Source organism: Amblyomma maculatum, chromosome 10 (genome assembly GCF_055883805.1).
Source record: "Amblyomma maculatum isolate TAMU_Amacu chromosome 10, ASM5588380v1, whole genome shotgun sequence".
Taxonomy (NCBI): domain Eukaryota; kingdom Metazoa; phylum Arthropoda; class Arachnida; order Ixodida; family Ixodidae; genus Amblyomma; species Amblyomma maculatum.
Genome location: NC_139353.1, coordinates 143,567,316 through 143,582,263, shown reverse-complemented (window position 1 = coordinate 143,582,263; position 14,948 = coordinate 143,567,316). Strand labels below are relative to the sequence as shown.

Sequence of the window (14,948 nt, the reverse complement as noted above, 5' to 3'; positions counted from 1 at the left end):
GAAGCGTTGACGGACAAGGCGACGGGTTAGAGACGTATATGGCGCTGTAGCCACCACAGAAAGTTAGAAGGGCGAAAGGCAAAACTAAGCGATGGCGATGATTAGCGGCATGAGTCGGAGTGAAAAGAACTGTAGAATCAGAAAAGCAGGCTCAGGAAACGGGCACGAGAACGGTAGAGCAGGCGGGGATGTCAGTATCTTCGGCCACGGTTATCTTATCGACGTGGAGCGGTGTGTCAGACGAGGCGGCCGGTGAAAGCGGAGACAATTCGATGCTGGCTCGGGCACAATCAATACTCGCATGATGACTGGTGAGAAAATCGCAACCCAGAATCAGTTCGTGAGAGCAGTGAGGCAGTACAAGAAATTCGGCGACGTACAAAACACCCTCAATGACAATTCGAGCTGTGCACGCCGCAAGCGGTTGAATGTGATGTGAGCTGGCAGTTCGGAGAAAAAAATTTCGAAATAGGCGTCGTAACTTTACGAAGTCGGCGGCAAAGGTTAGTACTTATACCAGACACAGCAGCGCCAGTGTCCACAAGCGCGAGAACTGCGACGCAATCAACAAACACTTCGATAACGTTGGCCGTGGAAGACGGAGGACTTGCGCAAGTAGAAGAATACGCAGTTCTTGTCTCCGGAACTACGGCTGTTAGTTTTCCTCCGGGCCAGCAGCAGAGCGACGGCGCAGCGGCTAGAGGGAACGATGGCGGGGAGACTGCGATCGGCGGGAGGAGTGGGAGGAGCGGTCAGGATAAAATGAGTACGTAGAAGTGCCAGCAGGGACAGGGGGAGGTGAAGGTTCATAGTTTGAACTGTAGTAGTAACTGTACAGGCGGGGGCCATTACGGTATGACTGCGTGCGCTGGCGACAAAGCGGGGCGACGTGGCCAGGAACGCCACATGCATAACAGATTGGGTGGTTGTCGGAGGTCCGCCATGGATTGTTGACCGCACGTCAAGGAGGCAGATAAGGGCGGGGCGGAGGTGGTGGCGGTGGTAACGGCGCAGCATACGCGACAGGGCAGGGTGGTGGTCTTGCGGCGACAGCGGCGTACATTAACGAGGCTGTCACAGGCGTAATTTGTGAGCTTGGCGGTAAAACTTCTGCAATTTGCTCCTGGATGGTGCGTCGAAGTGCAGAATCTATCGATGGAGTGGTTGCGGCAGAAGCAGAGAGGAGCGACAGTTGGCTACCCACTTCCTCCCGTATAAATCCTTGATCTCGGGGAGGAGGGAAGGTGGTTCACAAGTGAGACCGCATGCTGTCGGAGGCATGAATAACCGATCATTCACGAGAGAACGCCGGGTAGAAGCTCATTGCCTCTTGAGGACGTCGTAACTGTGACACAGCTGAACCACTTCGACGACGGTTTGCGGGTTTCTGGCCATCAACATGTGAAATGCATCGTCGGAGATTCCCTTCAGGATTTTAGTGATCTTGTCAGCTTCGGACATAGAAGGATCAACACGTCTACAAAGATCCACAATGTCCTTTATGTAGCTGGTGAACGTTTCATCGGGATTCTGAGCGCGGGCTTCGAGGCGTTGTTCGGCGCGCAGTTTGCGCACTGCGGGGCGGCCGAACACCTCGAAAAAGCTCGTTTTGAAGGCCGACCAGGTGGGTAGGTCGGGTTTGTGGTTGCGAAACCATAAATTTGCTATATCGGTCATGTAAAAGAGGACGTTGGCTAACTTGGTGGTGTCGTCCCACTTGTTGTAGCCGCTTACGCGTTCGTAGGAGGATAGCCAATCATCTACATCTTGGTCGTCGGCGGCACTAAAAAAGCTGGGGTCACGCTGGCGAAGCCCACCAGAGCACAGGATGGTAGGGGCAGCGGTGGCATCAGTCGAGCGTGGAGTGGCGGTCTGGCTTGTTGCCTCAGGCATAGCGGATGGCGGAGCGAGTGTGCGGCTGCGAAGCTCCAGCGTGAGAGGAGGGAACGAAGAGCAGCCTCCACCAAATGTAAGGGTACGTTGAAGCTCAGGTCGGTGTTCCGATCGACCGTTTAACTAGCGCGTCAGTCTCTTGCGTCTTCTTCTTTTTCTGCCGTCTTCTTTCTTAGCACGCGCCTTTCGACATACGCTCGTCGTCTTCCTCACTGTCGACAGTCACCGAGCGTTGGTGTGACACTACAGACTAATTGTTAGACTGCCAAACTAGCCTCTTTAAAGCTCAGTATTGTGCTTATCTGTTATTGTAAATATTTCATAATGTTGTACATTAAAGCCGCACTCTACATAAGGTTTAAATCTGTAAGGCATACAGTGACAATTTTTTAGTTAAACAATTCCTAGTACCTCATGTACCCCACACATTGTAGCTGATGGTTTTAAGCTTGGTTTCTTAACTTAAAAATGATTTATGGTGACGAGCAGGCTTCATGCGTCTTTATACAAGCCCATCAGTTTATTTCCAACCTCTTTCACATTTCATATATCATTCAGATAATTGGCTCAATGCCTTCAATCTTTTTGCTGTTGGTTTTAAGCCCAACGAAGGTTCGCTTGATCGAAATTCTTACACTGTATTTCATTCTTTAGAGGTTTGTTTGTGCTTGGATTTTCCCGAGTGTTGCATGGCTACTGTTGATGGAGGTTTGTGTTCATTTGTAAAACAATACTTCGGTAAGTGCAGTAATATTAGTATGTATGTTACTGTTGTGCAGTAGGGATTCTGCAGGTCTGCCACTCTCAAACAGATGTATGCCTCCAGCACCTGCCTAAGCAACTTCCTTTATGACTTCTTCCTCTGTTCCTTCCTTCTTCTTCCTGTATTCTTCTATAAATGAGGGCATGGCTAATTTATGTGTTTGTTACAGCTGTTAAAAGATTAGGACACAGAAGTACAGTGCAAAGCTGTTAGGGAGAAAACTAGTGTATCATTCACAGTTTTGTAATAAACATAATTCAGGTATAATGTCTGACTGTGTGTTCTCACGAGAAAACAACACAGTTCCTGCTCACGGCTAGCTGATCCCAGCAATTAGAAGTTGTAGCAAAAAAAGCACTGCTCTGAAAATTAAACATTTATAGATGATACTCATGTGTCAACCCCAAGTGAAAGCATAAAGTGTGGCCTTAGTGACTGCGGAAACACTAAGTTCCAGGCAAAGGCTGTGCTGATTGCCTTGTCTGTATGTAGTAAGTAGTTTTTCCTTTCGTGTAAGCTGCACTGCAGAGCAGCTAATAATGCGTTCTTATGCTTTATGTTACATGGCTGCTATATCTTATGTTCTTTCTTTACCTGATACCCATTTATAGTTTCACTTAACTCGAACAATGCCACACTTGTTGCTATTTCCTACTTGGCTTCAGAAGGCGTAAACTGGAAAAGTGAGAAAGGTGCAGAAAGCAATACTTTTCAAGAGAACTCTATATGTCGAGCGCAAGCACGTATTCAGGTACAGTATGTCACTACTATTTAGACATTGATGCATTAGTGCTTTGTTAACACAAGCGTGCAGTTTACTGAAAAACGTTTGTGACACCTTCCTGAGTTAACTTGTTGCCTAGACAGAGTGGCTTATTGGACGTTTAGGAGGTTGCAAGAGCATGTGCAGCTGGGTGTGAACGTTAGAAATGCTCTGCTGCAAAGAGAACAAGAAATCTGATATCAAGTGCAGGAGGCACACGGCAATTAATGCTTGTGCCAGATGAGGGGCCTTTAACCTTGTATGCAGCAGTGTGAAAATACAGCATTGGAAAAGTGACTAATGGAAGTCTTGGTTATCTATAGTATCAAAGAAAAACAAACAAAGGTTGAGGGGCAGCGTAGGTCGGAAGCAAACATTTCAACAAGACTTCTCTTCAGCCCAGCTAAAGACATATCTTCTTGTTGAAATGTTTGCTTGCGAACTGAGGCCGAGTCAACTGCAAACTGAGTCACGCTTGCCGCAGAGCATCTTTTTGTCCCCGCTCCCTGCATTTTTCTGTAAAAATGCTCAATAAATATTGAATTTAACGCTCATTGCAACCCTTACGTGGTTTTCTTTGATTCTGTGTCTACATGTTCCCCTTATTCTAACCCGGTTATGTAGTGAGTGCTTAAGTACATTTACAATACTCTCGTGCACTGCATATGTAGAAAAACATTCTCAAGAAGCTGTGGAATTAAATATATATTAGCTGCTATGCAGAAAGTCATTACCTTTAATAGTGTGTCATCCAACACGAAAAACCGATTATTATGTTGGCTTTCTCGTACAGCTGACGGGCCTCATCCAAGCAAGCTCCACTTGACAGCTGTCTTATGAGTCTCGGCCTTTAGAGCAGCCGCAAATCATTTCTTACAATTAATTGCCACATGTCCAAGAAAGCACACTTTACGTATGTGCAAGGAAGGTTGTGTGCATCAGTTCGCTACGGCCAATCTGCATTCACTCACTTATTCACGGGAGTCATTTATGCTGCAGTTGACAAGGTGATGTTTGGATATACTGTAAAATCATTCATTTGTTTTACTGATATCCTTTTCTTACTGTGAAATGTTTACTCCACTTTTATTTCAGCATATATCACATGTTTGAAATATTCCAGAACTAAACTTGACTGGGACAAGATGAATGAAAGGCACGTGTGTATACGTAGGGCCATCAAGAACTTGACTTCAAAAGACCGTGCGAGCTCATCTAAGTTTTATTCTGGGCACTGGCATAGATAATGTTTGATTTCAGTGTATTCTTGAGTTAATTGAACGACTCCTAATTCTTTGAATAATATAGTAGTAATTAAGCTAATTTTGAATTTGACGTCTTATGTACAGTCATGGTCAGAAGTCTTGAAGCCAAATGATTTTTGTCCCAACCGCAAAATGAAGCCGTATGGTGTCATTAAAGGGATACTAAAGAGAGAAAGGAAGTGAGTTTGCATCGATAGAATGCCAGTTCCCGATTACAAAAAGACCACTCTTATTGAAAACAGAGCTGTTATAAGGTAGTAAAGAAGAATAACAGAAATACAGGTATCGCCACCACAGCCAAACGGCCGAGGCTCGCAACTACAAATCACGTGACGCGCTAGGGATCCCGGAGGCTGACAAATGCGAATTACGTTGCATGTTTGAATGCGGTAGTACGTTTTTTCTCAAACATGATAACACGCTTTTATCATACGTAAACTACAGCGAAAAGACAACGTAAACGTTGCAAGGCAAATACAAAAATATTCTTGGAGGCGCCACAGGCGCCCACTTCAGTTTTGGTTATGTTTCAGCTCAGGCATTTCGTGCGCACTCAGATAGTTTGTTTGAACCTGCAGCGCCTGAATTACGAGCTTGGAGCAGCAGATGCGCCTTGATGGTTCCCATTTGAGCATTCGGAGGCACGAGCGAGCGAAATCCGCTACCGCCGACACGCTCCTTCGTTCACACTTCTGCGCCAACATATCGCCGCCGTTGCCACTTCGATTGCGACCTGACCGCTTGACTGCAGCTACGTACGCCACGAAAAGCATACATATGCTAAGTACCGAAGGAAAAACGCATTATCATTCAATTGTTCACTAAATCATGGCACATCTGACCAACATATACTGCGTCAACAAGACCTTCAACGTGCTATTTGCAGGCGTCGTAAACAAAAGGGGCATACTTGCCGCTCATACCAAGGAGAGCGTCAATATATTGCGCTCGTCGCCCGGCGAAAAAAAGGGCCTCGGGTAAAAAGTAGAAACTAAAAATAACGAAGCACGAGAAATATATTACAAAAGGTTAAAAAAATTGATTTGTAAAAAAAAAATAGTAACTGCCAGTAGCGGTAAGACTCGAACGCGCTACTGCTTGCTCCGTAACGTTCGGCGCTAACCTCTCGGCTACGCCGCTTTTTTTTTTCTTTATTGCCGACTTTGACATTTGAAAGTGAAATCAGAAATACAGTGCATAAAACGCGTAAGCCAGGCTTCGGCAAAAACGGATTAAGATTCTCTCAGCGACACCAAAACATCAAGCAAGGTAATCCATTCTGGTGGATCAGGGAGTGCTCGGTAACACTCTCTTAGTGAAACGACACTTTCAACAAAATGCTCGCGAACAGGGCGCACGACAAGACCAGCATGTTCAAATTGCATCCTCGTTTTCCATATTGAGTGCAGGCGCAAAAGCATAATCAAATGATATGGTATATCCTGTGATGTTTCTATCGGCAAGAACCTCATTCGATATGGATCGAGTGGTAACTGTTTCTTAAGCGTGCGCTGTAAAACATCCCAGTGAAATGTTGGGTCCCAGCAGTCAAGAAAAACATGCTCTATTGTTTAAGGTTTTTTTGCATTTTTCTTTAAATTGCACACTAACACGCTACCCGTTAAGACATATGGCTTCATAGCAAAGGCATCTTCATACCCTGGACTACCAATGTTTTTTTTTTTTTTGCGCTCGGCTACGCCGCGCCACAGGAACCTTGGAAATATTTCTAGTTTTTGTGTCATAGCCCCATTTACAATAAAGTGTTTCTGCTGCCGGCCTAAAAATTACAACTTCTTGATCATCGGCGCATGCTGCCTGCTCTCACATCTTGCAACTAATGTTCTGGATGCCTATGCGCACTATATTGTGCACTGGATCTATTTTAACATGTGGAATTTCACAGCGCTGGCAAATGTAGTGGCGCCGGCACTTCGGTCATGTTCTGCTACCGTGGACGTAATTTTCGCTGAACACGGAGCTGTAGCACAAACCTTGAGGGAAAAAAGTGCGACGAAGCTTCAGAAATGACAAGCGCAGCAGCGAGGACACTATTTTGCTGGTAACTAAATCTTATTTGTATGTAAGCATGTCAGGAAGCGTTGCGATGACCGAGGGCTCAGTTTTTTTATACACAGTGCAAGAAGGAGCGCAAAAGCTTGAGAAACATGTAAAGTATTGTACATTACAAGCGCTCTATGTTTTTTTTCTTCCTTTATGGGCCCATCGCTCGATAAATTACTCTCTTCATCGTTTTATTTATTTCGGCTGAGGCCGTCATGGCGAGTACGCTGTTGCCAAGTTGGCCCTTGAGGGATGCGACACGGCGGGCCGCGCCGGCTCGCTAGCTATCACGGAGTCTCCGCTTACGTCATAGTGTGCGTCACTCAACTCCGACTACGTAGTCGGAGGGCACAGTTTGAATTCGACCGGCGGGAACAAGAAAAAACCTCAACTTCTTATCGCAATATGTCCGCAATTATTCGATTTTTTGCTGCCGGATATGCGGCGACAGTGTCACCAAATGTAGTTTATTAGATTTTCATACCATCTTTGGCTGTCTTTAGTGTCCCTTTAAAGAATGAATTGCCTTGAAATGCTATCAGACCGTTTCTGCCTGTGGTAATAATTACTTCGAGGCATTTTAAATGCATTTAGGCCTTGATGGCGTGACGGGTTCATTCTGCGGCTGAGACTATAATCCTTAGGCTTCAAGACTTTTGATCACTGCATGCTGCTCTAATAATTGGCGAGGTGTGATACGCATTCAAGCTCTTCATCAAATGAGCGTCCTGCAAGTGAGCTTTGTCGCCAGGGAATTACAGCTTTATTTGAGAATATATCAAAGAAAGGTGCCGGCTTGAGCAGTTCACCGCGCAGTTGTCAGAGGCCTGTCGTCGACCAAACTATACCGATTCTGTGATATCATTCAAGGGTGACAAGCTGGAACGCTAAAAGTGAGCGGCCGCGTAGGCGAGCGCGATCATACAACGGACGCAATTTCCGTAACACGTGCGGTACAAGATCGAGGCCTGCAGATCTCGAGACACCTGCCTGACGCGGCGAATAATTCAGCCGATCGTCGTAGAGTGCTCCCTTAGAGCATTTGATGATGACGTTCTTAGCAGAACTAGCTTAAAAAGCGCTATGATCAAGCTGTCACAAACTAGGAGTACGTGACGCGAGAAGTCAAGCTGGTACGTATTGTTGTTCACTCATACTTATTTGTAGGTGTTGCGTCCCTTGGGAGGGTCAGTAGGAGGCATTTGTTACCAGGAAAGCATCGTACGACAAAAACTGACGAGACTATATGTAGACGGCACTTTCAATGCGCTCCGCGGAGATTGAAAATGCATCGATTCTCTGGCGCCGATCGCTAGATCACGAAGTAAATATATGAAACAATGTGCCACTGTGCTGCAGAACGGCTGCAGAAATGGCTTGCCGTTGGTTTTGTCCTTTTTCGCGGTGCTACGAGCGCTTTGCTAGCGGGTTTCCATAACGCGAGCAAGGGGCGTCTGCTACTCGACCTAGTTGACGTGTTTGCATGGTTTTGCCGCCAGGTGCCGCATGGATTGCTGGAATCGCGAATAGTAATGTCTTTGTTCGCTACATGTGTGAAAGGTATTGATGTAGGATTATATTGTGACGAAGTGTGAAAACGCGTTGCACAACAAAACGGCAGTAAGAGACGTCACTGAAACAAGTCCTTTATTGGGCTGAGTTGCCTCCAAATAGAACGAACTGCTCGGCGGTGGCGATCGTACCAACTTGCTTGGCGGTCATCTCAACAGAACCTCCCCAGCTTGCGCCGACAGTATTAAAACAGGCGAACGATATTTGAGATGAGGCGCTCAAAACCTACAACACTTTAGAGCAACGTGGAAATAACCGCTCAGGGCCCCAAATGTTCTAGATAATCTCGTCGCCTTTATCGTCAAAAACAGTGACAATTTCACACGCGGCTGCGTTTGCATAACATAACCAATAGTTAGGAAACTTCGAGGCAGGATATTTCAGAAGGTGTTTGCGCAAGCTTGTGTACTTGAACCGTATACGAAACCAAGACTTCTTTTGTAGATAAAATGTGAATATGAGCATAAATATAATTATATTTAAAGACGGTCTATGTATATCGGTCAAAGCACTCAAAGTACCCCTTCCGCTCGTCCCAATGTAGTGATACTGAAAATAGTGTTTAAAGGCAATGACGAACATGCATGTTGAAATTAGGCTAGGCAATATAAAATAAAAGCGGCAAAGCAACGTGCAAAACGCAGACATAGCTGGCCTGATGTATTGGTTGATAGGCACGACTTTCTCGCACTGTCTAAATCTCACAAATGTAAATATCGTTCGATCAAATGAATTTACAGGTTACACTTTCGGAGATACCGTTTCAAGCATGATAACAACATGTTGAAGGTGGCAATGCAAATAGATGGTTCGAAGAAGGTTTGGAAGCCCAGAAGCATGTAAATGTGTTAACAGTCAATGCACAAAAAAAAAACAAGATTTGCATTCACCCAAGAGTTCTGGGCTTTAGTGAACATCCTTCAACGACATTGTGTCCATAATCCCCATTTCTCTAAATACAAGAAATATATTGGAGAGTTGTTCGCCTATTAGGCGAAAATGTGTGCAAAAATATTTTTCCCAACCTTTAACAGATAAGTTATGCATCATGTCCATCAGTATGGGTTTAATTATCGCATGTTGCAGCTCTTTTTTTCACGCAATATTATTTGTGTTTGAAAATTACTATGAATAATACTTTTTTTTTATTTAGTTCGCATGATTTCATTCCTGTAAAAAAAATATTGGGGGTACTTGCGCTCTACCCTTAAGGGTGAAATGCAAAAGCATGTATTATCATCTGCACTGTTCGACGCAGGCCCCTCCCATACTCCTCCAATGAACCCGGTTCTGTACAAGCTCCATCTAGCTGGCCTCTGCAAACGTCTTAACCCTATCCGTTCATATAATTTTTGCCGCCCCCTGCTAAGCTTTCCATCTCCTAAAATCACATTGCTTACCATTAGCTACCATTGGTTATCAATTCTACGCACTTCATGTGCTGACCAGGGCCCTTCTTTCCTAACTTTTAGCAGAGCAGAATTACCTAGAGTTATTTCTCTGACTACTCGGCAGGCTTCTGATCTCCTAACCTTATTCTGGCATTTTTCATTCATTCCATAGCACTGTGCATTGTCATCAACCTAAGTAGTACCCTTTTTGCTAGCTCCCACGTTTCAGCGCCATAGATGAGTGCCGGTATAAGAAGCAAATTTCATATGCTTCTTTCTTGAGCGGTGTCGGTAAGCTTCGAGGCATAATCTTCGAGTACTTGCCAAATACGCTGCATCCCAATTTTATACTTCTAGTTATTTACCTTTCATGGTCGATGTCTGCGGTTACTACTTGTTTTAAGCAGAAATATTCGCCTATCTATTGTAAACTGCTGCTAATTTTCGACGCTGTTGAACATTAACTTAGTTTATGGCATGTTAAGGTTTAGGTCTACCTTTATTCATTTTTAACCTAGGTCATCAATCCTGATTTCCAATTTGCCCCATCGTGAGTTACATATATGAAAGCAATGTCATCAGGAAATCGCAGATCACTGGCGTATTCTCCAACCTTTATCAATTACTGGTCTCCAAGTCTCTGGAAGTTTCATAAGTAAGCTGCGAATAGCTGTGAGTAGATCGGGTCGCCCTACTAAACACATTTTGTGAGAGTTAACTTGTTTTCTTTATAGAAGACTATCGTTGCTTTGTAGCCGCTATAGATATCCTGCAGTATTTTCCCATATGACTCATCTACACTCTGTTTTCACAATATCTGCACTACTGTAGAGATTTCGACTAATTCAAATGCTTCCTGGATAAATAAAAGTTATGTATACCGGTTGGTTATATCGCGAGAATTTTTCTACCATCTAGTTGATAGTATGAATATAATTTTACGGTAGAGAACTGTTTCTGTAAACGTGGTTGGTTCTTCGCTAAATTGAAGTCTAAGGTTGCCCTGATTTTATTATAAATATCTTAGGAAATATCTTGTCCATAAGGGATCGCAAGCTGATTTGTCAGCAATTTTTCAAGTCATTAGCGGCCTCTTTACATGGATTACGATACATTTAGCGAGTGTATTTCCAAGATTTGGATACCGTCGACGTAGTCGGAGTTTTGCGTATACATGATTCCGTTTTTATAGCCCGATACGCCCACAGGTTTTCAACACACCTGACAGTACTTGGTCTTCTCATCTGCTCTCCCCGTTTCCTTTTAATGACATTAATGGTGCAGCATTATTGGTTCCAATTTTGCGCCGGCCCTCGATGATATTGCCGCGAAACCTAGGTACATACATGTTGCTATTTGCCTAGGCTTTTATATTGCTCCTCTATTATTGCATATATAATTTTAGCATACAGTGGTAATATACCATGACATGCGTACGCTACATAGAAATAGCCACGAGAAATTGTTATTATTTGATGCTGCAAAGAGGCGCGATATGAAGGCTAGTGACGCTTGGAACAATCTACTTAGCGGTGCGAGGTATTCTGCTTTTGCTACTCACAGTCGTCTGAACGTGGATTTTTCATGTTATTTGGAGCGAAAGGTGCAACAAGATTTATCAGGAAGGGTCGCAGCTACACATGGCTACCTCCACATTAATCCAGATGGTTGTCATTGTTTACGATTTAGAAGGTTAACTGTCAAAACAGACTTAGGTTACCAGGGACGCGGCAGTGCACGATTCAGGGTACTTTCGACTGCCTAGATTTCTTTAACGTACACTAATATCGGAAAGCATATAAAAAATCGGCGGGATTCAAACCCGGGTTGCCAAGTCGAGCGCCCTCGCCAATCACCTACCGAAGCGGGCTCTAGATAATTCTAGTTATACTTGTTCTTTTTCTCTTGGGGTTTTCCTGTTGACTTTAAACTGCGCGCTACTAGCAGCAGCAGCAGCCGTTCCGTAGTTCCGTGACCGCAGAGCAGGATTCGTGGCATCGCCAACTGCGTGAAATTGATTTGCTTGCGGGCAAAATTAAACCCAGAGGAGATTATTTGAGGGCGGCGTCAATCTCTTTGTTGTCTGCGCATTTTGATAGAGCCTCCGGCGCGATACCTGGACATAAAACCGTCTAGCTCAAGTCTCCGTTATTCCCTTGGAAGCGACATGTCTGAGCAAAGGGAACATAGTGGGCGATTATTCTACCCTCCTGCGAGTTCTTCGCTAATACCTACGTCGACTACTGCTATTGATAACACATCCTCAGTTGATGACGCTCCCAAATATCAGGCGTGAAGAAGTTCAGGAGTTCATAGGCTTCGCATAACTGTATTCCTCTCTTTAGTGCATGCGTCTGTTCCGGAGTGAGATCGATAGTACCAGGCGATTCGTACTTGTTTTCAGTTTTCCTTAAACCAGCAATTCGTCCCTTTACATGAAGGATCCTACAAAAGATTTATAAGTTTTTCTTCCCGAATGTCTTACATATCATTGGACGATATCGATATAAGCAGTGTTAACTCGTACTTTAGGTACGATTTGTTAAATGAAACATTTTCTTGCCTGGTGACCAGAAATACAAGATGTTAATTTCCATAAAATGGCGCTGTCAGGAGTAGCATCCATTTAAAAGATCAGGGCAAGAGTATTACTACTTGTGAAAGAAACATGGGTGAGTTCACGAACAACCTGTTTCAAACAAAAATCAATCGTAACGTCAAGTACAGTTTCGCTGTTTCTTATATCGCTTTTTCGAGCTTGAAAACAGGCACAAGTACTTGACTGAGAAGTAGGCATCTTGGATACCTTCAGCATAGGCTGTTCGTTATGACAGGAAGCTGGATGACGGGGCAGCCTGAGATATCGTGATGACCTTATTCAATGTACGGCGGAAATATTACGACCGGACCATAGCACGCTACTGTCCACGTCGTGCACTAATCGCTATAATTTTCAGGGAATCCAATGGGACATGACTGCCGTGTGTATTTAGCCAATAGCGTTTTTTTTATATCCTGCTTTGCCACAAGTGCAGTAATGCCATAAAATAATAAAGGGATGTGCCAGCCATGCATCGTCCCATTACAGTCCGTTTCAACTGTATACCGCAGTTTCGAGCGTTAGGTAATTTTGGTTTTCTTTAGTTTATGGGATTTAGCTTCCCAAAGCGACTCAGGCGCAGAGAGACACCGTAATGAAGGACTTCAATAATTTAGACCACCAGGGGTTCTTTAACGTGCACTGGCATCGCACCGTACACGGCCGCCTTGCTTTTAGCTTCATTTGTTTTTCAAAGCTTCTGTTAGTAGCCTCGATTCGGTTCCGCATTTTTGGGCACAGTACTCGATCCCGGTAACATATAAACCACCGCGGAGTGGGGTTAAGAACTTTCTGCGTGCTTTTAACTCGGACATAAGCGATGCTAAAAAAATCACGGGCGATGAACAACCTCACGCAGAGTTCAGTGCGTTCGCATTGGGTCTTTCATTGCTTCAGAGCATTGCGTTTTTCTGCGTTTTTTTTTTTCCTTTTAAACGTACGTTGTTCGTTATACTGTCGAGGTGGCTCAAATCTTCCGCAATTTAATCACGCTTGCTCCGTGCTCATCTGATGGCATTCTTTTGAAGCTTTTGCCTTTGTTCTTGTTTCGATCTTATCATTCTACCATGGTTCTTATGCATATGAAAGCCATCGATTAAAAGGGCGACAAATTGAAGTACGTCTCTCACATCCGTGAGGCCTAGGGCTCGTATATTTGGGCAGATATGAGCATCACCGAAATTTGAAAAAGACGATACCCGAAGGGCAGAACGAGAGCTTGTCTGGTGAAACGCTGTGTTTCTGGAAGAGAAGCTTAAAGCAGTGGCTGTTACTTTTGATTTGCTCGCCCCACGGCGAGTTAGTTCCAGTCTTTCACTAATACATAATTACTGTAAGTTTTACTTGCAGAACGTAGGCACCAACAGTTGCTCCATGATGCGAACAGTGCCAATTCACTGAGCATCACGGAAGAGTGTTTTAGCGCTTTCGCATTAGCAAAGTCCTAAGTGCTGTATTCGTGGAGTGCTTCACATGTCATCATCATTTTCATCATTTATTAGCCCCTGAATGTCCCGTTCGGGACATTACATAAGCGGGGTGGGGGGTGGTACAGGGTTGTTCAGCAGTAATACATTATTATAAATATACTAGTAATATAGAAGTATATAATATATATATATATATATATATATATATATATATATATATATATATATAGAAAATAACAAGATAAAAACACAAAATAGAAACAGCAGGTAAAACAAGATGAAAAAAAGACAAGAGTAACAAATTCAGATAAGTCATGGCGAGTGGCAAAAATCTAAAACAAAATCAAATTACAGCTATGGAAGTAAAACTGGCTGGTCAGATTGCAGGGCTTGGTAGCTGACATGTATTGCAAAAAATGGACGCCAGCGAATGCTGAAGAAAATGCGCGGATAATGAAGGAAGGAACCCGTTAATACTCACCACAATAATTGCTCGCATGCCTGGCTTGCCGTATCCCATTTCACGTAGAAGCTTGAGGGAGAAGCTTCTGTTCACTTCCCACTTCTTGCCTCTATATGCTGAGAAACCTAAGACATACAAGAACGTCTTGTTTATAAATGCATCTTGCGTTGCATTTTGGCCGTTCCCTCATTCTGAGGTATAGCCACTGACTGCAGTATGTGAAAGATGTGCATTGACAAATGTTATTTTATGCCACTACCGCTGAAGAAACCGTGAAATCTAACTTTAGAATATAAGCTATAGATTGCACCTTGTTTTTATGTGCCCAGCTGGAGCAGCGTATATGATCAGCGCCGTCACTAGAGCAGATACCTTTCAAGCGATATTAAATCTTCTTTCTGAACAGCGTCATAGGTAAGCAATTCTCATAGCTGCTGATGACATACAACGAGTATCACCAGCTACATGATCTGCCGCTTATTCTGCGCAGTGGTAGTATTTGTTCGCTGTAAGTGGTAAGCGATTTCAACTACATTGTTTACATAGTTAACTGCCTTTCCTTATTATCTTCTTCTTGGCCACAGCATACAACGAAGCTTACTTACAGTTTGGAGGTGAGAATCATCGCGCGGTTGACCTTGATTTTGTTTTACAATGACAGTCAGCACTATCATTATCCAGTTGTTATAAGAGAAAAGTTGTGTTTTTAAGAGTCAAGTAGTACTACTCACACGTTACCGGGCAG

At 43.9% G+C, this 14,948-nt stretch overlaps 1 protein-coding gene across 1 annotated transcript in view; it reads right to left on the bottom strand.

Moving 5' to 3' along the window:
• The window catches only part of LOC146177604 (cytochrome P450 2J3-like), a 43,826-nt gene extending 29,503 nt beyond the window's left edge, over positions 1 to 14,323 (bottom strand). Inside the window, exon 1 of the mRNA XM_084581162.1 lies at positions 14,222 to 14,323. Within this exon, the coding sequence (XP_084437288.1) occupies positions 14,222 to 14,260 (39 nt within the window). The 5' untranslated portion in view covers positions 14,261 to 14,323. The remainder of the gene's footprint in view (positions 1 to 14,221) is intronic.
• Positions 14,324 to 14,948: the final 625 nt, after the last annotated feature.